The sequence below is a fragment of the Xylaria bambusicola genome, assembly GCF_022495145.1.
Source record: "Xylaria bambusicola strain CBS 139988 unplaced genomic scaffold F5B22scaffold_4, whole genome shotgun sequence".
Classification (NCBI taxonomy): Eukaryota; Fungi; Ascomycota; class Sordariomycetes; order Xylariales; family Xylariaceae; genus Xylaria; species Xylaria bambusicola.
In genome coordinates this window covers 481,801-503,730 of record NW_025953557.1, presented here as the reverse complement: position 1 = coordinate 503,730, position 21,930 = coordinate 481,801, and the positions used below count along the sequence as shown (strand labels likewise).

The 21,930-nt window shown below is 48.4% G+C and overlaps 5 protein-coding genes across 5 annotated transcripts; 3 read left to right on the top strand and 2 right to left on the bottom strand.

Moving 5' to 3' along the window:
* Positions 1-1,309: 1,309 nt before the first annotated feature.
* Positions 1,310-1,636, bottom strand: F5B22DRAFT_642461 (uncharacterized protein; the record flags this gene model as incomplete). Its single annotated transcript, XM_047978126.1, has 2 exons — positions 1,310-1,434; positions 1,522-1,636. The coding sequence occupies 2 exons, from the start codon at positions 1,634-1,636 to the stop codon at positions 1,310-1,312; spliced, it is 240 nt and encodes a 79-aa protein (XP_047834804.1).
* Positions 1,637-6,492: 4,856 nt separating this feature from the next.
* On the top strand, positions 6,493-9,591 carry F5B22DRAFT_341322 (uncharacterized protein). The gene is made up of 3 exons (XM_047970890.1): positions 6,493-7,809; positions 7,863-7,932; positions 8,065-9,591. The coding sequence occupies exons 1-3, from the start codon at positions 6,866-6,868 to the stop codon at positions 9,568-9,570; spliced, it is 2,520 nt and encodes an 839-aa protein (XP_047834803.1). The 5' UTR covers positions 6,493-6,865; the 3' UTR covers positions 9,571-9,591.
* A 975-nt stretch (positions 9,592-10,566) lies between these two features.
* Positions 10,567-15,253, bottom strand: F5B22DRAFT_633554 (uncharacterized protein; the record flags this gene model as incomplete). Its single annotated transcript, XM_047976846.1, has 7 exons — positions 10,567-12,036; positions 12,154-12,211; positions 12,251-12,326; positions 12,357-12,421; positions 12,455-14,324; positions 14,367-14,852; positions 15,193-15,253. 7 exons carry the CDS (start codon positions 15,251-15,253, stop codon positions 10,567-10,569), a joined length of 4,086 nt encoding a protein of 1,361 aa, XP_047834802.1.
* A 1,293-nt stretch (positions 15,254-16,546) lies between these two features.
* F5B22DRAFT_341352 (uncharacterized protein) lies at positions 16,547-18,134 on the top strand. Its single transcript, XM_047970891.1, has one exon. It carries the CDS (start codon positions 16,706-16,708, stop codon positions 18,017-18,019), a length of 1,314 nt encoding a protein of 437 aa, XP_047834801.1. The 5' UTR covers positions 16,547-16,705; the 3' UTR covers positions 18,020-18,134.
* A 532-nt stretch (positions 18,135-18,666) lies between these two features.
* F5B22DRAFT_341369 (2-nitropropane dioxygenase) lies at positions 18,667-20,213 on the top strand. Its single transcript, XM_047970892.1, has 3 exons — positions 18,667-19,020; positions 19,138-20,092; positions 20,156-20,213. The coding sequence occupies exons 1-2, from the start codon at positions 18,856-18,858 to the stop codon at positions 20,038-20,040; spliced, it is 1,068 nt and encodes a 355-aa protein (XP_047834800.1). The 5' UTR covers positions 18,667-18,855; the 3' UTR covers positions 20,041-20,092; positions 20,156-20,213.
* Positions 20,214-21,930: the final 1,717 nt, after the last annotated feature.

Here is a 21,930-nt window from a genome sequence, read left to right as displayed (position 1 = left end):
GTTGACGAAGTCAGTCGAAGCTGGCACCAGAACAGCACCAAGTCGGGAAATCCAATTCCCTTAGCGGGAGACGGTGGCCGACACTATCGTGACTTTGTCAGCACACGGCATGGCTTACCAGTGGGAGGCCAGCCCCGGGTAGAGAATTACGGTTGAGAATAGGCATACCAACAGTCCAAGGGCCGCTATGCAACTGTCCTAGTGCTCTGATGGTAGATGGATATGAAACTGCTGGAGACAGGACGATGATGGTGAACGGCACACTAATCACCAAGAATTGCGATCGTTGAACGCCAAGATGCTCATGTACATGTACTCTATGGGCCTACTTAAGTACCGACTATGTTCGCACGTGTGGGCGGTCGTAAGGTCTAGTGCGGAAGAGCCAGATGAGTGTTAGAATTCCAACATTCGACTATGAACAGCAGCAGAACCGAGGCAAGAGACTAGCGAGGGCCAGATTCCCATCTAAACCTCTTTCACCAGGGCAGGGAGCGCGCCGGGTGAAGAGCACCAATCATGTTGCACTGGTGAGACGCCATCTTGACCTTCATTGGATGGAGGCGGACATTGGAGGCGCGAGCTGAACTTTGAAGACCCATTTCGTGATCATGCTCCGGTAGAGTATGTGCCAGACCTGGGTTTAAGTATGTGCTCTGCTTTATCTGGCTTAGGACATGTGTCTAGAGTGGCCAATGCAACGGTACTCTTGCAAATGCCCACTCAATAGTAGGTAGATTAGAGGGCCAGAAGCATGGAGTCGCAACAGAGTCTGGCGAGCGAGTATGTCTGAACGCGATCTTTGAGTATTGGATAGGTAGGCAGGCGAGGCAGTTATCTGTTTCGAACGTACAGATGTGCCCACGACCCAGGTTTTCAGCTGAAGGAGCTGTTGGGTCAGGGTACACCACAATGGTACCTCACCAACATGGAACAGGCAGGTGGGCTACCCAGTGTAGTGTCACAGTGACTCGCACTAGGTATCTAGGTAGATACCTAGTAATTTCTACTGCAATAGCCCTGGAAACCCCTGCCCTATTCCTATCCGTCGGGATGCTAAATATAGGCTGCGCTTTCAGTGAACGCATCTAGGTATTTTATCGCAACTTGTGATTCTACAGGACCAGAGAATTCCGCTATGTTATTTTACTAGGTAGGTAGACAGATACGGACAATTTATCGGGCTCTGCTTCCAATTTAATCAAATAACGACCTATCCAGTCCCAACCCAGCTATGACGTTATATTCTTTTTGCAGATACCGTCCCCAAACCACCACCCAATATGGTTATTCACACATCCCGTAAACTCTACTTTTCTAGAGATTCAGCCGCAGCCCTTGAACGCGGCTGGTCCTCGCCACCCATATGTGCGCTATCGCCACCGAGTTCATCGATTATCTGACGGCTGTGCTCCTTCGAGCTCTGACTAGTATCTTTACATGGAAAGCATTCGATATCAGCATCTAAACCATGCGGTCTTCGCTCCTATTAGGGAAACGAGGGAGAGGGGAACTACTCACTCGGATTCGACAGGTTGGCTTTGTGTCCTTGTACTTGTTTGGAAATGTCTTCCTTGCCCTGAGTTATCTCTTGCATGTCCTGGGACAAATTCGATTTAGCACCAGCAGAATCCATCATGTAGGTCTTGGGAATTGGTCGATTGACTTTTCGTTGGGCGAGATTCTATGGCGGTGTCTGATTTTCAGGATCATTATTCAGATAGCTTCTTTAAAGGTTAATTCACTAGGTATTCAAGTCTGCTTCCGCGTCTTCCTATATCTATTCTTTCTTCACCCCTGCCTCCTAACTATATATCTCGGATTCGATACGTCATGACATCGCACCCATCACATCTTTTCGGGGAATAGTTATTCTAATGGTCACATTAAGAGAGTTACACCAAGCTGACAACCCAATCATCGAGCTAGATCTCGATGATGAAGTCATACATATCGCACTTCGCATATTAAATACATTACGGCCTATCTACTATTGAGGACTGGCAGTGCCCAATTCTATTTTGCGATACACTGCGAGTGTGCGCCTCAAAGATAGGCCATAAGATCTAATATACTGCAGTCTCACTATGCGGTCGTATAGCAGTGCAGATGAGCGCACAGGAAACAGAAGTCGGGGGCATTCATCCATGAGGAGTGGGGTGAAATGTATCTACATAGTTAGAGCACACTCCCAACTCGATATTGGGAGGAGTTGCTGAGCCGAATACCAAGTATTCCGGTTTATGTGCATCTATATCAGAAAGCCTCAAATCGTTATCTCTAGTTTTATGAGTTTTCTATTTCAAAATTCCCTGCTAAGCATATCAACGCTCCTATATTTTCCTCAATGCCTGATGTGTACAGATATAGGACAAAATGAGTGTGTTTATTACCTAGAATGAAATCTTGTGACTATATGAGATTTCGAGAACCAGCATACAAAATACCCTGAACCCTTTCCATCTGTTATGTATAAATCTTGTATGCAAGAGGAGTATAGGCGTGAAATTTAGCAGGAACATGAAAAACCTCTGTCTGAACCTTCGTCATATATGAATTCTTGTAGATGACCAAATTGTACTTCATGGTGAGAGAATCTGCTGAAGAAACTACGGAGTTTGTCAGATCTACGAACTAACGGTATATCACAGTACTGCCCAGCTGTGGTTTCATGTATTTGTTCTGTTATTGCACAAGGAGGGAAGTTCTAGTTTTCGCCCCTTATTCCCTTTCTTAGCATTATATACAGTGTTCCTTGGTCCGTGCTGTATATCGGAAATTAGGCTTCCTTGGTTCCGTGACACGGTAACGGCGGTCATAATAAGGCATCAAGATTCCTCTGGACGTCGCTGGGTGGGTGCGATAGGCTGTTATAGTAAATGCCGTTTTAGCAATGAAGAAATGAGACCAGGTAGTTGACGATCGGCCAACCTGTTAGTTGTTAGTTGTTGAGCGGGTAGTTGCGGCTTGGTTGTTAAGGTTATAAGAGACCATTATAAATGATCCTCAAATCATGCTCGAGTGCTGACAGACCAAAGTGCTCAAAGCAAACTAAAAAAAATATAATAATGTTCTAATTGCATGGGATGATGTCCCTGGAGTTCGTGATCATGGTAGCGTTGATATCTACTATATTCAGGCATTCAGGGAATAGTCTTCGGCTGTTGTTCAGAAATGCATACAAGGGATATAATGAGTGTGCGGAAGTCATCGACGCCAGAGTAAGATCAAATAATATAGCTATAACAGTTGGCTAAGTTACTATTGACATTTCTGCATGTGAATTCCCAGGTTCCATACCTTGATAGTCGTTATTGGAGGCATCAGGGCTACGCCCTTCTTAAACCCAAGGATATATGGTAACTATGATCGTAATATGCGTCAGGGTTTCCATAGACGCGCGTGTCACATTATGTTGGTCCCAGTTTGCTGCCCAAGTCCTGAGACCGTCACTATAAGGTACCTTGTTACATCCATCAAGGCTAACATTCGGATAAGAGGTTCCTTATATTCCTAATTAAGTGGGCGGTCTAGGACCGAAATTCAAGCATAATCCCCTATTACTTGGGTACCTGTTAGAAAACCGAGAATATCTTACATTCTGCCACCTGTGCTAGATATGAGAACAACGAGCAATATTATGAAGCATTGTTGGGTCGAGTTGCTTTACAGCCACTTAGCATAGCACATAGCATCGTCGGCGGTTTCGTATATGGCTCGGTTCTGCGAGACCATCGGTCGTCTAAATGTACATCGTTCTTCTCCGTGTCGATGATTGAAATGACATCTGGAGGTTCGAATGGGTGACAACCGGTGGGACAATTGTATAGTAATATGTATCTATATATGCATGGCCCAATGCATCTAAACGGTAGTTTCCTCGGAATCGTTTAATATCTAGCAGAATCTAGGTAGGTACCTCACAGTGGGTATCTAGAGTCTACAGGTACGCTCATTAAGGCCGGGGTTGGATCAAATGCAGTGGAGATTGATTTGTTAATTCAGATCGTAATACAGATCATAGATCGTCATTACCGAGGTACCCTGGCCATAAGAATCGACCCGCCACAACCAGCGATGTGCTGGAGACATCACAATGAATTGAAAGCAGTGCTGTAGGTTCCGAGACATTCAAGATTGCTTCCAGTTACCAAGCCTCGCCAAGCCTACTGCCTTATACGGATACATGTTGGTAGGTAAGTATCTAACCCATGCTTCAAACCCGACAAAGGGGTTCGCACCCGAGGCACCGTCCAAAACCTAAGTAGGTACTTACTTATAGTAGATAGGTAGCCTCGATAGCAACTACATACACAGTACACATTTCTGTGGATAGTAGTCTCATACTGTGATGCACATGCTAGTGTATCATGCATCAGGGTCTCTAAGTACTATGGAGGCAGATCTGTTATGCAGCATGACGTCAGTCACCCGCGAAACGCGTACCACGCAAACAGCCGAGGAGCTACCTACATACATATTCTCATAACCATTCGACCGAAGCTATTATTTCGTGTTGCATTCGCATCGATTTCTCGCCTAAACTCGCCTATCACTTTAACTACCATTTCACCTCCGTGACCTTGTTGACCCAGTATTAATCAAGGGCTATGTTTCTTCTTAGCCATGCTAGTGAATCAACTTTGCCAATACCTAAGCCGTCACCCAAAGGACATCAAGATCAGCGTAGCTTTCTGTACTTGCAGTTATCTGTTTAAGTGGAGTACAAGTTCAAGAGACATCTATGCTTCTGATTGGTCACTTAAAGCCCTGGCAGGTCACGGAGGTGAAATGGTAGTTAAAGTGATACAGACAGTGCATCGACAGTATCTAGTGCTTCATACTGTACCTATATGCGCCAGTAGGTAGCAGGTTGTCTTAGCAACTACAGAGGAGATATTCGCCTTGGATTGAGTCACGCCAAAAATGTAAATCGCGTGGACGCAGTGTTGATTTTCAGGGCTTTTGTAACCGGGCCATGCGAGACGTGATATATATACTGGGGCAGGAAACTTGGGGGGCTCTGATGGGAATGCTGGTACTTGCGGCCGTGATCTTTGACGGAACTCGACAGATACTGTAGATAGATAGTTTGATCTGGGTCTGATCTGGGGAGAAGGGACTAGGAAAGGTATCTCCACAGAGAGAAGCCGCTATGTGCAAAGAGATCTTGGGTCTGCCTGGGATTCTGCTTTGTTATTTCCGCTATTTAATACCACAGCTCTGCACAGCTCATATCAATAGCCTTGCCTGACGAGCCTGAATATTACTGTATCGTACTGTGGAGTGCGTACACGATAAGAAGGGCATACATAGTGTCTCGATAGTGTAGTACTCTGGGCATACTAGGTAGGTAGGTAGGCAGGTATTAATGTTTATCTAGAGGGCACTTAGTGTATGCACTTTGCGCTGATCACTCTTGCTTACCTAGGTAGCACATCACCCACAAAAGAGATTGTCCATACCTGTATTCAACTCTCGACTCTCAACCATCTACAACTCTAGGTACTGTCTAGGTATGGATTGGATCCTGTCGTTTAGTTGATAGGCGAGTAGGTATATTGCAGCCGCCGCGAACCGGCATTGGCGATGTCAGTTCACCACAAGCGGCGGGAGTGACATCTGTGGCGTCGACGCCCCTTGCATTCGGGACAGCCTGCTCGCCTAGGCATCTTTCGACGCCTCCTACATGTGCATTAGCGTGGGGGGTCTCAGTTGATCAGTTGAAACAAAGACAACAGAACAACCAGCCAGTCAACAAGGTAGTAATATCTACCTAATACAGATCGCATTGGAGCTACATGCCTACTGTAGATAGTACATAGGAGACGGACGATTAGGTATTCAGGGATAGTCTGAGGAGTGCAGTAAAGCTGCGCTGGTGGGGAATGCCCCACACGCACCCCCACTTCAAGCGAGAATTCTGTTCCTGATTCAATGTTGCACGGCGGTAGGCACGACTCGGCACGACTCTACACGACGGCGCGGCGGAGGTGTGGGACCCTTGATTTTTTAAATAAAAAAAAACAAAGAAAGAAAGAACATGCCACAAATCTCCAACTCTTGCTGTACACGTACTTACCTATGTAGGTAGTACAGTACTTAAGTATACGACCTGAGATACCTACCTAGGTACCTAAGGTAGTAGGTAGGTACCTAGGAAGGAACATACCACCGTTACGGTCCCATCCCCCCCTTGGCCATGAATATCTCTCTCTCCCCCGTGGATCTCGTGTGGGCCGACGGGATTGTGAACGCACGTCATGGCTCTCTGCTCGGCCACTTGGCCGCTTGCTTGGCTGCCCAGCTAGTGTGATGAGCGTGAATAGTAGCTTGCGCGGGCAGCAGTTTAGGGGAAGCCGCCGCCGCCGCCGTTTCCGCTTCCCTGCCGCTTCCCTGCCGTGCTGCTGCGTACTATCAATTACTTGTTGCCCCCGACAAAAAGTCTAAAGTCTACCTAAAGTCTAAAGTAGGGGATCTCGGGGGATCTACTCAACCTTCGTTTTCAACTTCCTGTCGCCAATCTTTTCTATTTCACTAACTGCTTGTCTGGGACGTTGAAGTGGACAGACGGAGAGAATACCACCGCTCTAGATTATATTTTCTGTCTTTTCGCTCTTACGTTCGTTATTTCGACAGCTTCCATTAGCCAAGCGCATACACAGGACACGGAGACGCGTGACACTACCAACTCAAGGGGCTGCGTACCGTAGTACGACTTTCGTTTTTGCTCTTTGTATCGTCTCTTGTGTTTCGAGGATTTTTAGCTCGGGCCATCCTGCTCTGAATCCTGCATTTTGGCACTTTCCAGCCTGCTAGCTAAACGGAGATACCTGGTGGTCGTTTATGCTGCGGCTTAGTTAAAATGGCAACCGATGACAAGTCCTCTCCCACGCTAACACACGATCCTACTGTCTCAGACTATGTCGATTCGGAAACGCGTCCTGTCGATGTACACAGGCATTTAGAGGTTCCTCATGCCGCTGATCGTCGTGGCTCGGAAGGCCACTTCCTGTCGCCAGCCGAATCCCAGAACCAGGCCAATAGGTTGGCTGATGACCTGACCATGCTTCAGGCTGAGCGTGCTGTTAGCAACGAGGATTATGAAATACGTCGCTCACGATCGCGGTTACGCACAACTACCGAGGGGGAAAAGGGGGATGTCTTCAACCAACCTGCTCCGGCTCCCACAATCGGCCAGTCACTCGAACCTCCCACTACGCTGAAGAAGGTTTATGATATTATCAGAAACCTGCCACGTATCATCAGATATTTTCTCTACAGCCTACCTATAACAGCCATCCTGCTGATTCCTATTTTCCTGGGCATATTTCTGGACCCAGGTTCTCAAGCTGTCATTGGTGGACCTGGCGGTGTTCATCTCCTCTGGTTCGGGATCTGGCTCGAGGTTGTGTGGCTGTCACTCTGGTTGGCCAGAATCGTTTGCTCAATTATGCCATACGTCCTGGGACTCGGTGCTAAGATCAGCGGTTCCGGAAATTTTACGAAGTGGAAAGATATTGGCCGACAACTCGAGCTTCATCTTGGCCTATTCTTTTGGCTACTCGCCCTCCTCATTTCGTTTCTTCCCATTGTTAACAACCACAAAGTTGCTGCGCGAGTTCCAGAGGAGGCCGATACACAATTCCCTTACATACGATGGATCGACATAGTTAACAAAATCATCATAGCGCTCTTCGTACTGGCAACTTTGAACTTTGTCGAGAAGATCTTGATTCAATGGATTGCTGCTTCTTTCCATCAACGGACATATTCCAATCGTATCGAGGTGAACAAACAAAGTATTGCGTAAGTCAATATGACAGCTCATGTGGTGCTTTCATTTAATAACAGCTATCTAGATATCTTGTTTATCTCTATGAACATTCAAAAGACCGATTGGTTTCAGAAGAAGCAGTCATGGGAGCCCAGGTTTGTACCCAAGATCTCCTATATCTCTCTTGGACTTGCGCGACGATGGCTTACGTTCATCTACCGCGCTCGTAATCCGTAGAACCTATTGCTAGTGATAAAACATGTTTGCTAACCATTGATTCATTGTAGCGTACCTCGGGGACCAGAACTCCCTTACATCTTTTCACCAACAACGCACGAGAGGTTGCTACCAAGATTGGTGACATTACTAACCGAGTCGCGGGCGATTTCACTGGCCGTCAGGTCAAACTGAGTAACCATCCGCGTAAGGTGGTTTCTGAATTGCTACGCAACTCTAATACCGCCCAAGTCCTAGCTCGCCGGCTATTCCGCACGTATGCTAAGGAGAATAGCGATGTTCTGACACTTGCCGACTTGACCCAGGCATTCCCGGATAGCGACTACGCAGAGGCTGCATTTATGCTCTTTGATCGTGACCTTAACGGTGATGTTTCTCAGGAAGAGCTAGAATCATTCGTTGACGAGGTTCATAGAGAGAAAAAGGCAATTGCCGCATCAGTAAAAGATCTCGACTCGGTGATTACGAAGCTCGATCGAGTTTTCTTCGTCATTATCCTCATTATTGCTATTATCGTTTTTATCTCGACAATTTCACCTTATACATCCGCCGCGCTGGCTTCTGCAGGTTCCGCTGTTCTTGGTCTCGCCTGGGTTCTACAAGCTACAGCTCAGGAATTTCTTCAGTCGATTATCTTTGTCTTCGTCAAGCATCCATTTGACGTGGGTGATCGTGTTACAATATATGGCAACACCGGACAAACCTTGCAGGGAGATGATTACTACGTTACTGAAATTTCGCTGCTGTACACGGAATTCAAAAAAATGCAGGGTCATATTGTGCAGGCACCCAACTCTGTGCTGAACACTTTGTTCATTTTGAATCACAGACGAAGTGGGTCGCTGGCCGACGTATTTACGCTTCAGATCAGATATGGCACACCTGCATCTGTGATCACCGAGCTTACGGCTCGTATGACTGATTACGTTGAAAACAACAAACGAGACTTCACCAATAAGATCATTACAGAGCTTGTTAGCTTTGAAGAAGCATGTAGCATGACGGTCAACTTCATCTGCTTCCACAAATCAAGTTTTCAAAATGAGCTATTGCGTCTCACTCGCCATAACAAATTTGCTATCGAGATGATGGACCAGATGGTGGCTCTGGGCATTGAACAGCCGCGTAAGCAATTCCAGGTTTCAGGCAGAGATTTCCCCATCTACCAGACCAACATTGCCCCTCCGACATATCAAGAAGAAAATCAACAACCGTCGGTCGACCCCGCCGTCCTTCACGCATCGCGACGACGAGCCAACTCTCGGGCGGTTGACGCCAATGATATGTTTCAAGATGTATTTGCAGCCCGCAGGCAACAGAACGGCACTATCCCGTCCACGCATCTACCGCCATTGATTCATGAGGAGCCGCCATCCGGTTCCAACACCGGTACACGGACTAGCTTAAGCGGCCTCGAGCGACCGCCCACCAATGGAAGCTCCAGGGCTAGCAACCGAGGATTATTCAATCGCTCAATGGGAACCCTCCGACGGACCACTAATCACCGCCAGTCAACAGATTATCCCTCTGACCCCTTAGATAGAGACATGGTGTGATCGGAGACTAAATCAACTCCCATAGCGGACATAGAGGGGGTTTAATGGGTATACCATGGAACATAAACAAGGCCAAGTTGGCGCCGGCTCGCCTGGAATGTAGTAGTGGTAGTAGGTGTAATGATAAATGACACAGCGATGAATGACAATTTTCGGAAAAGCAGGCAGATATGTATATAGATGATAGACAAGATTGTGCTGGCTTGGATATAGACAGAGCGAACAAACCAGTGCATTAGAGGTATAATCACAGTCAGTCAATAACGAAAGTGATGGAGTCTACGTACATTATTGACAACTAGGGTAACACAGCATTCAAATCAAGTCACGCGTCGGCTGGGACACCGTATCTAATGATGAGCGACAGGCTTTACGTCAGGGAGGGAATATTGCAAAAGGTGGCGTAGGCGGTATAGAGCGAAACGAGCTCTAACCATATCCTCGTGCATTCATCAGCGACCGCCTTTCAACTCAAATTACTATACATTCCACCTCATCTACATGTCTTCATACTACCTAACCCCCGCCCCTCCCTTTTCCCTCCGGGTTTACTGTCACACTGAGGGGCTCTTCGACCTCATCTTCAACGCTCCCTGTCCGTTACATGATATGTATATCTGGGGTATCATCGTTCATTATCGAGTTGGCTGGTTGGTTGTACTGTACACATAATGATTATACTTGGAACACGAAAGAGGAAAAAACTACCATAGGTAACAATAAATATTATGAGGCGAGGAAAGGCAAGCGCCCCTCATCCCCGCGCAGAGTTCGTTGCGTTTATTTCCAGGTCATGGTATCCCCTTTCTTTCGCTTCACTGTTGCTGTGAAATTCCGAGTGCCAAGTTTATTAGGAAACGCCATGCTTAAAATCGAACGCCGTTGATCCAATCAATGTAAATATGTACTCAACATAGAACAAATGCATTCCAACTTCTTCATAAATTTTATTTATTCGTGGATATGGCCAGTCCGCTAGCCTTTCTAATGAATTTCTTACATTGCTGAAGACTTGGCCGCAGCATCAACCTTGCCGAGAAGGATGTCGATGCTGTCAAGGAAATCCTGATCTGAACTTGGATCTGTTGCGCAGTAATGATCATTACTCTTGGCCCGCTTTCGGCCCGTCGGCGCCTCATTTCGGTACGCAATTAGATCGTCGTCTTCGGCCTGGCCACGTTTACGCTTTTGCGTAGCTCCGTCTATGACAGATGGTGATCTACCTGTTCGATCACTTTCCAGAGACTCAGCTGCTGTCGGTGAGCCGGCGTCTGTTCCTGAAATAAGACGGGTAGGCGGCGACGCGCTTGGCGTGAACGATGTTTCGGGCGGCAGACCGTAGTCTCCCAGTCCTGGATATCTCTTCCCTTCTCTGAGCATAGGCAGTGCAAGTGTCTCATGAAGATATTCCCCATTAGGCATCTGTACTAGCCCGTTCGCTTTCATCCGCCAATAAGGGTCTGAAACGTTTGGTCGAGGTTTAGAAATCCGGCTCTGATTAAAGCCCAAGCTTGACCGATAACTGGAGCTAAATGTCGAATGCCGTAAGCTACCGGTTGACAAGGACAAGGTATCTCGGCCGGTGCCACTGGAAATTGCACGAAGCATAGCAGTTTTGGAACCTTCTCTAGAGGCATGTGCTTCAGGGTACCGCTTCAATGGCGGCAAACCCCGTTTCCGTCGCCGTTGGTTTTCAGAGCGTAATCTTAGCTTTTCTGCCGGAAATATGTCAGATGTGGCGTCGAAGTTATCGTTACGAGCGGCGTCGCGAGCGGCTGCTCTTTCGTCTCGTACTCCACTGAAGACACCTGTCGCTAGCAAAGCTTCCTCAAGACTTTGTTGGGACTGCGTCGACTCTCGCATCCTTGTTTCTCGTTCGTGCTCCTTCGTTCGCTTCCCTACAAGTTCCTTCGCCTCTTCAATATCCCGTTCCCTCTTTGATGCTTCGGCAGCTTCGCGCTCTGCCACAAGTTTAGGTGATTTCCATTTTCGAGCCTTTTCCTTCTCAAGCTGGATACGCTTGATGATCCTTCGTTTACGGGTAATATCGAGCCAACGGTAGAAGTAGGTAACTTTAAGGCTATAATGGCGAAACTTGAGCGCCTCCGCCCAAGATTTCTCGTCTTCCTCTTGTCGAATCCGAGCCTCCTCGATAGCTTGAAAATCTTTCCATACAGACTTCAGTATCTGCCCAACTGCAAGTGACTGTAATTCGTCTTCGAGCAGACCTTGATCGGCTAGGACAAACCACCTGGTAAAGTCTTCCATTGGGTTTCTCTTTGGGGTGATGACACTTGGCATCATTTGGGCAGCGGTTGATTCCCCTCGCTCCAATTTGGACTTTATTGGAGGCAATTCGCCAGGTGATAATGGCTCCTTTGCATTGCTGCCTTGCTTAGCAGGCAATATGTTTAGGCTAGATTTTGGTGGAAATTTCGATGCATTTGTGTCTAATTTCGGTATCAGCTGAGGTCTAAAACACGCCCTGGAACATCAAACGCTATAATTGTCTTGATAGTTCTTGAATAGTCTACACATACCCAGTGGAGGCTCGAACTTGCCCAGTGCAGCTGTAGATGACACTTGTTCGAATGAAGGCCCATGATTGGGGACGAGTTTGCTTTGAGTGTGGGCAGGTGAACTGGAAGGTTTCAAAACACTTGATGATATCGCGGTTGACGGCTCAGCCGTTGCTGCTGCAGGCAGTCTGGCCGAACCATTAATGTCAGAGAACAAAGATGGCTTTGTAGAGGTATCTACGGCCGAAACTGATAGTGACGGATCACTGTCTGCCTGTGTTGTTGATTCTTCCTTATCAGGGGCCTTGGGTTGGTTCAAGGAGGAGAAAACGCTTTGAGAAGACGAATTACTCGAATTAGCCAACCTATCAGTGCTGGTATCGGGGGCTGTAGTAGCATTTCCCAGGCTGCCTTGATTTAGTGTGGTTGTATTGGTAGTTGCTTGACTTCTTTGCCCACTACTACTCGTAGAGCCCGGGTTTAATCCTGGTGGCGGAATATAGGGCTGGGTGGACAAGCTGCTGGTCGTTTGATATTTAGACCCCTGTGCTAGCGCAGACGTAGATACAGATATGGGCGAGGCGACTGAGATCTGTGGTGTTGGGGCGGGTTGATTTGCGTCTGAATTAGGTGGGGCTAGTGGTTGCGACCATGGGGAGTTTGTGCCATTTGGTAATCGACTGTTGGATACGACCGAGGAACTGGAGGGTATTGTTGAGGGAAGGCTTTCTGCTTGGCTACTAAGTACAAAGCCATTTGAAATGCCGGAAGAAGCATTGTGTGACTGGTCCGCGACGAATAAACTGTCGCCTTGACTAGACATTGAGATTGCGTCGTCCGAGGACATGTCAAAGACGGTTTGATGTATGACATCAGGAAGAGAGCGATCCGAGCGTTTGCGTTCGACAATATTTCTAGAAAATGCATGACGGATGCGAGGATCCTCAATGCTCTGTCTGGAATTAAGGATTGCGTAACGCTGGAGGCCATCTTGGCCAAAGACAATACCATGCTTTTGGGCAAAATCAACGGCCTCATCTTCCGTATCAAACCGCATCCGTGCTTGCAATAACGCTGGTGTAATATCCTTCGGGCCTTCTCTCGGCCTGGTATACGATTTCCTCAAAATTTGAAGCATTGACTTGCGAACATCGTTAAAATGAATTTCTGCAAAGCATGCCATGGTGTATGATATTTGTGGCGAGGCAACGATCGAAAAGAAAATCCCTGCTGCGCTCAAGGCAAGCTCGGTTGGGGCATAAGGGTTCAGAGGCCCTTGTAAACTCCAGGTATTCTGTAAAGATTCTACCAAACACATTGCTGTGCGAATTCCATCAGTATTCCAAAGGCGGGCGGGCCACCCTTCCACGGTTTCTTTGATAGACGGATTGCGGGCATTAAAAACGATATAATAACCACGAAATTCTGCCTCGTTGGGGCATTCAATGTTTTGCTCTATGCAGTCATCGTAGAGCTCCTTTAACGAGATGAGAGTCTTTCCTAACTGCTCGACCTCCTGTTGCTCAGAAAAGTCCTCGGCGGCGAACCCATCCTGTGAAAGAAGATGCAATGCCGTAACGTGAAAGCGAGCAATCGTCTCTAGACAGTATATGAGGTCTGTCCGCTCGTCTGGGGTCAGATTATACTTTTGCACAGATAAATCGATACGGATTGCTCGTGTCCTATCCCAAAGGAAGTTATGCTTGGACGGTAGGAGGCTGTCGTTAGGTATTAAATCATCGATGAGGTAGTCCAGGGTCTTCCGAAGCGTGGCAAAAGACCGAACGTCCATTGGAAGCGGCGCATCCTGACCCGCTGCTGACCTGGCCAATCTTTTCACCATCAATGAGGGTATTGCAACGAGATCACCAGACTCGTCAGCTGCTTTCTCTGGATTTCGGATGTCGTACTCGATAATCCTCGTTATTTTTTCCCACTCAGGGCACATCTCATCCGATATTCCACGGAAGTCCAGTGCTTGCTGTAATGTGCGTCTTTGATCAGGATCATCTATCAGACCTGCCCTTATCAACGATTTCCTCGCCTTTTCTCTATATGCTTTGTAAGATTCCCGGAAGTTTTCCATCGCCTGGCGCTGTGCGTGACTACCAGGGTTAGCAGGCCATTTGGGAGGTTTAATCCGGTCCTGAGCAAGTTGTTGCTGAATTTTGCTTGCCAGTTCACGAGAACGGCCATCATGTGTATTGACAGGTTGATTAAGAGCTCCCGAGGAAGCTGTTAAGCCCTTTGTTGCTGACCCCTGTTTTCCAGCTATACCTGTAGGCATATGTGAGTGCCAACCATTGTGCCCATTGCTCTGTGCACCTAACCCGCCTTTTTGTTTGTTCAAGCTTGCGGGGGCCGGAATTCCCGTTGTGACTTTTTTCGATTCATCAGGCCATGCTGGCTGTACAAACTCAGCAACTCTCCTCGGCCCATTAAAGTTCGATCCTAGCGATGACTGATGTATGTTTATTGATGGTTTAGGTGGCTGTAGACTCGAGGCCGGTATCTCTGGTTTGGCGGGTTCGAAGGGATTGTGAGCATTAGGAGCACTCTTTGTTGTTTGGCTAAGTGAAGACGATGCCCATCTTTCCAAAGACGCGGACGATGTTGAAGAGAAAGGATTAGTCGCCGTGCCGAGCCCGCTAAAAGGGTTACTTGGAGCCGCTAGAGCACTACTTTCGCGGGTTTGGAGGAATGGGTTTGGTGATGGCTTCGCAAACGGATTTACAATGGGCGGGGGCTTCGCCACGTTAAAGGCTGTGAATCAAGACATACATCAGTACCGATTCTCAGTTTGAGGAGGCTCCGAGTGAACATGGTGTCGAAAACTTTCCTACGCCAACGTATAAGATAAGGCGCATTTGGCCCATGTAAATGACCCTAACCAACTGCATAGTTGGATATTTTTTTCCCAGCATATCGTACACCATGAGGGCCGAAGCGGGTAATGGCAACTTGAGACTCTACTCCGACCCGAAATGAGCCTCGTTTGCCCATGGCCTTGCTGGTAGCTTTTGGCCGGTATTGATAGGTTCTCAATTAAAAGATCAGGCAGTTGAGGCTCCATTGTCGATGAAATAGAAATCTATGGACTTACGGTTGGGAGGAGCAGTGGTTGCGCCAACACCCCAACCACCTTGGTGCCCCGCGTCAGGCATCGCAGACGCGTTGGAGATCAAACATGAGTGTGCACGTAGCAGCAGTAGAGATTGTGTCGTCGTGTATCTATTCGAACAAGAGGCGATAGAAGATGGTGGTGTGTTGGGCGCGTCGGTAGCTAGTAAGGATGTTGCGAATGCGAGGTCAAGCCGAGCAAGGCTTCGTCTACTTCGTACGCAGTTTCGGCGCGTGGGAGCTTTCCAAAAGGATCACCGACCAATATGATGACTCGGCCGTAGAGCGAAAGTGGTTCTTCGATGTCGGAGCCGACGATGCAGGTGGTCGCAGTTAATTATGGCGGGTGAGCAGTGGCCATTGTCGACCAAAGGGTGCTGCTGCAACAGGAAGAATCACATTGTCCAAAGGTTCGCAACCGGCAGCTTGTCCTTCTCGCCATTATTCACCGCTCCAGATGTGCCGAAAGAGGTTAATGGCCTCTGACACTCCAAAGCCGCGCCCGCGTCTCATTGGCCTATTGGGTGGCTGGAAGACGCCTAAATCTGGCCCAAGTAAGTAAGTCGATAGGTACTTATAGAGGCTAAACACGTTGAAGGTGGGGGTTCTAGCTCATTGGGCCCCTATGAATCAGTCCTAAAACTCGCTTATTAGAGCACTGCTGCTGCGCTAAAAGGTGCCTCTTATCCACCTACATAAGTAGGTAGGCCCTGCCAACAATGTACCTACCTACGGTATGTCGATAAAAGAATGAGGTCATCGCAGCGTTCCCTACTACTGTACAGTAAGTACTTACTTAGTGTAGATATCCCCGAACTGACCTAACAATTGTATCGCCAACTCGAGCACTTAACTACTTCGTGCCTGTTCATCCAAGGCCTTCAGGTATGGACTTAATAACACATCTCCTCTATACATGATAATACTCCTCCTTACTACCACCTACGTCTCCCTAGTTCACGTCGCCCACGTCTACTTACGTGTACACCACCCTAAGTCCCTGCATTTCGACGTCTGGTCCCAGCTCCACTGTCTCCATCCCCGAGCCTCTGGCTGTCTGGCTAGCCGTCCACTTCCGCAGCCTGCATGACGGCCATTTGGAATTTGTCCAATAGAGGACAGCCCCCAACCTTTAACAGCCTGTAGAGCCCTTTGCTGTCTACGAGCCCGTGGGTTCATGACGAAGCAAGGTGCTGCCAATAAGGCGAAACAACAACCAGCGCTGAGGCACTCGATGGTTGCGCTTCATGCCGTATCCCTATTTGACTCTTCTCTTCCATCGTCTCAACTACTGTAAATGAGCCGCCTGCCATTGCTGCACGCCCTGTGCTGCATCACTAATCCTCTTCTGCGCAACGCAGGACGATAGTCAGTGTCGTCAGACGCAGTCTCCAATTGTTCCGAAGTCATTTCCTACGACCTTTGGCCGCGGCAGTTGTCGACTCCACCCAGCGATCCTTAACGTTCGGAAAATATACTCCATACTCAATCAAAACATGGCGACTTTTCTTGAAGACCCGCGCCTTCGGCAGCGCTGGAACCAGATTTCGCAGACAACCGAAACCGTCACCGAGAACGCCGCAGCAGGCATCTGGAGTTTCGGGCATACTTATATCACACCTTGTCTCGGCTCCGTCGCTTCTGCCTTCGATAGCTGCACCGCCGTATGTCTGGGCGACCGCGAGGAGCGTGCTCGACGAGCGAGAGAGCGCCAGAGAGCACGAGGAGCTGCCGAATTTAGCTTTGACTTCTATGATGATTGGGATGAGGAGTTCGGCGATCAAGACGGGGGCCTTTTGGGCGGCTGGCGCGCCGAAGATTGGGATCGTTTGGTGGCAGGCTCGGGCAAGCGGAAGAGTCAGACTACCGAAATACAAGAACAGCCGAAAGCTAGAGCTCGTGGTATGAGTTATGGTACGAGGGGCTCTAGGAGAAGAGCTAGTGCTCACGATGATCCCACCATCATTCCAAGTACTGCACCTCTCGGATTTCTTGGTCGGTTGCCGTTCAAGATTGGAGGTACATTGAGGTACAAACCCAGCGCGGCTAATTTACAGGAGCACCCGGGATCTATGAAGCACGCGGAAGAGGGCGAACGTGAGCCATTATTAAACGCAGAGGACGATAGTGAAACCCATCCCAACAACTTGCCGACGCAGAATAGGAAGCGAAGCGGTACGGCCGGCAGTGGAGATACCAGCGACTCATTTCGGTCACGAGGTGATCTTTTCCCCAGTGATGAAGAAGGGGAAGAAGACGCTGTGCCCCTGGATGACGAGTTCACCCTCCCTCTAGATCATGTCGACGACCGATCAAGTAGCCGCACAAAAAGTAGCAAAGGGAAACGCATAGCAAATTACAAGATATCGCGAAGCGGGTCGAGGACAACAATAGCTTCAACAATGCCATCATTACGGCAAGGTCGATGCTCAAGTTCTGGCCCTCCAAGCCCAAGCCTACTACCAGCGCCATCTCTTGAGGACGTACAACGAGAAGAGTTACGCTTAGAACTAGAAGAGGATGAGGCCATAGAAAGGAAACGTCAAGCTGCCGCTGATCTTGCTCTTCGCCGGGGGTTAAGTCGAGAAAATCTACAAATTGAGTCGGTGACTGAGGTGAAATCAGAAGTAGTAGAAGTTGAACACGTCCCGATGCCGGACTCGGCGATACTCGACGATGTCTCAAATGACAGCGGGGCGGAGGCTGGAGGGCAGCCCAGTCCAAGGGAGTTTCTGAGAGAAACCGAGCCACTGGACACATCGTCATCGCACGATGAATTTATACCCGCACGATTACCTCACTTCCGCTAACTTTATATATCTTCATCTGGTTAAATTTGGGGAGACTGGGTACTATGTAGAATATAGCGCGGCGTTTTGGGGTATCGTTTGCTCTTCGTTTGTGAATACAGTTATTGGAGCCAATGTTGAGAATGGATGCATTGGATGACCTTGCCAACAGTTATCTTGCAACTTTCTCCTGTATATGTGGACGATCATCAGGGCGCGTAAAGGTACTAGTAGGTTGTATCAACACGAACTCAATTAATGTGTGTCCTATAGTAAGGCAACACCTGTTCTTGACACTGAGATTTTCTTGTCGGCTTTGACAGCAAGCTGTTCAATCGCGTTCGTGATTTCTTCCCAGGGGTAGAATGGTATCCTAAACCATCCTTGAATGGCGAAGTACATATATAAATCCTGACAGAGAACCTCGGCGAGAAACCCTGGACAGAACCTGGAAGATACCGAGGCTTCTCCCTCCACATTACCCCAGCCTCGCCCCAGAAACCCCGCCCTCCAACCTCCTTTCTTACACTAGGTACGTAGGTATATCCGCATATGTGTTGAGCAGGTCCATCGCCAGCACTCTTGTATTGATTTTATGTTCCTTCCATTTCAGAATCGGGTTGAAGCCTCATTACAGCTTGATGTTACAGGGTTTGTATATTTCAGCCCTTTCCTACCCTCAATCATAGCCAGCATTCAGGCAATGTCTTTAGTCTAGACCTCAGCTCATCTCACACGTTGCTCTACTAGTCTCTCAATCTTCAATTTTTTCAACTTGAATTCTTCTCAATCGTTGTGTGATTCCTGAACCCATATCAAATCATCTCCTCTAGACCGCCGTCCATACAGGTTCAACAATGGCGCCCCAACCCAAAGGCCCCATCACGACACCACTCACCCAAATCTTGGGTATTTCGCACCCTATAGTCCTTGCTGGGATGGCTCGGACATCGGGTGGGCTGCTCGCTGCAGCTGTTTCCAACGCAGGCGGCCTAGGTGTGATCGGAGGCTTCATGTATACGGTGTGTATAAACCCCCCTTTTGTCTAATAGCTCAATTTCTTGTGTCGTATGATCTAGCAAGTTCCATGGTATACATACAGTTCAGATATCTCGACTAATATGTATTCATGCACGCAGCCTGACCAGTTGAGGTCGATTATTGCAGAGATGAAGGAGAATTTCAAATCGCCGGACCTACCTTTTGGTGTAGACCTTGCGCTGCCCCAAATCGGCGGCAATGCACGGAAGACAAACCATGACTACACGGGTGGGAAGCTGGATGAGCTGATTGATATCACGATCGAGAGCGGTGCCAAGCTCTTTGTCAGTGCCGTCGGCGTGCCGCCCAAAGCTGTAATCGACCGGCTACATAATGCTGGCATCCTTATTATGAACATGGTCGGGCACCCTAAGCATGCTGTTAAAGCTCTTGATCTCGGCGTTGATATGGTCTGTGCCCAAGGTGGTGAGGGAGGCGGGCATACAGGCGAGATCGCCAACTCAATCCTCATCCCCGCCGTCGTAGATGTGGCACGCAAGTACAAGCCGCCGATGCTAAAGGGGTCTCATGCGCTCGTGGTTGCAGCCGGTGGCATCGGTAATGGGCGTGCTTTGGCTTCGAGCTTGATGCAGGGCGCTGTCGCCGTGTGGGTAGGAACACGCTTCGTGGCATCCGAGGAAGCCAGCTGCTCCGAGGAGCAGAAGCGCAGCGTAGTAACTTGCGGCTTTACCGACACAGAACGCACCCTCGTCCTCTCGGGCCGCCCACTCCGCATGCGCACGAACGAGTATATCGCAGCCTGGCATGCGCAACCCGACAAGATCAAGGAGCTGTGTGATAACGGTGTCGTGCCCATCGAGTACGACTTCGAGCAAGGAAATGAGGTCGACCCACCACATCTTATGGGCCAGGTCGCGGGCCTAATTCAGAAAATCCAGCCGGCGAAGGAGATCGTGGATGATATGGTCGCCGAAGCGACTGCTATGCTAAAGCTTGGTAGCACGTATATTGCCGATGGTCCCGTGGGCAGCAAACTCTAGTAGAATTAGTATTCGCATATTCGCGAAGAGTTGGCTCCAACAATGGCTGTACGTATGTAATGACCTTGACCTCAATAGTTAGCATCGATGAATTAATACCCCATGAGCAAAATAGCACGATTTTCCATCTCGCATGATCCAGGCTGTACCGAAGCGATAAGACACGTCAAAACAGCTTCATAAAATTAGACCTCCCTGCATCACTAGGTTGTCCCTCTTTTGAATTTAAGCCTGCAAATTGGTGTTACATTCCCCAAGTCGTAACTCAAGTCTTATAAGTCCGTTACTCAGTATTGTCCCAAGCCTCGGAGTTCATGTAACGGAATGGCGGACTTGATACAACTTCCCCACAAGCAAAAACAAACCTTGGAATGCGGACTTCATAGTCGGCAACTTTGGGGAAATCCCGAGTACGTCCATTTAGCTGAATCCCTCTTCTTGGACACCTGTCCATTTCAATTCTGGATGCACAAGGGACCGAAATCTCTCCTGAACTCCTAAGCTTCTTTTGCCGAAACCTTGTTCCGATCCTCAAGCAACGGCCACGACCCCATTCACTTGAGCAGCAATGAGCAGGGCCCGTCCACCTGCACATTTGTGTTCAGCAACACCCTGGTGCTCGATGTCGCAAGATATGCAGGTAGCTGGGATTTCTCAACAAGTGGCTGTGCTCACAGGCTAGTAGCGATGCTGGAATCTTGATAGAAGGGGGAGAACGGTTCAGATGTATCCATATGCGCAAAGGCATGCATGCTCCTATCGACCCCTCCAGCGCCAACCCTTTGACGAGATTAGCCCCTTCAACGGTTGGGCAATTATGCCGTACCGTGTCTTGAGGAGACTGGCACCAACTACATAAAACGATACCACCGGGCACTCTATTAGAGGCCACCCCTATCAGCCACGGTCTTACCTTGCAGAGAGACCTGTGCTTTCCTAATAGCAACGGGAATCAGACGGATAGACTCAGAGATGCTTCACAACTTACCCATCATGAACGCAATCAAACGTTTTGGCATCGAGATGTGAGGTGGCGCTTTTGAAGGAAAGTTGAAGCGATTATTCGCGGCGGACAGCTGTACATCGCGACCGAGACACGCATAACATCTGAAACCAATTGAAGAGGATCGCTACGAACTTAAATACCAGTACCTGCCTGAAGTCCCGTCAAGCATGTGTCCGGAACATCCAAAGTTCTTTTAAAGTTCAACATCACACGCCATGTTTCGGTTAGGGTCCACGACGGGCATTAAATGCAGAGCCCTGGATACAGACCCGAAGAGCTAGCTCGACACCTACATAATGCAACATCCGGTCCGTACCTTCGTCCTGGTGCCCCAAAGACGACAGCTTTGGTATTTTAATGGATTCGTTCCAGACGGATTGCTCTCTAGACGATTACTATGTAATAAGTATGAGATAACTATTGAGGGTTAAGGAAGATTCTCGTCGGAGCCACAAACTTCCACTCGGACGGAACAAAACTAGAAGGCGTTGCCTTGACAGCCTATACTGGTATGTCGTGAGCATTGAAAACGGGGCGAAGACTGAGAATGAGGCGAAGAAGGGAAAGGAGCTAATGATGCAAATGCTGTGAGATGTACTAGCCTAGTCGTCATCATCATGAACTCAGTCGACATGTGGAAGAAACTGCAGAGCAAATGAATCGACCAATTATAAGGGTTTGGCGTTTGAAAGTCAGACAAGGCACAGGATGCCCAAGACATGCTCTACCTAGTATGTTCTGAGACGTTCAGAGTTGTCTTCCGTGGTCTTTTTTTTTTGGGGGGGGGGGGGGGGGGGGGGGTGAGTTACGACCAAAAAAATAACGTTAACACAAATTTGTAAAAAAAGTTTTTTAAATCGAAAAAAAAGATTTTATTTTAAGTA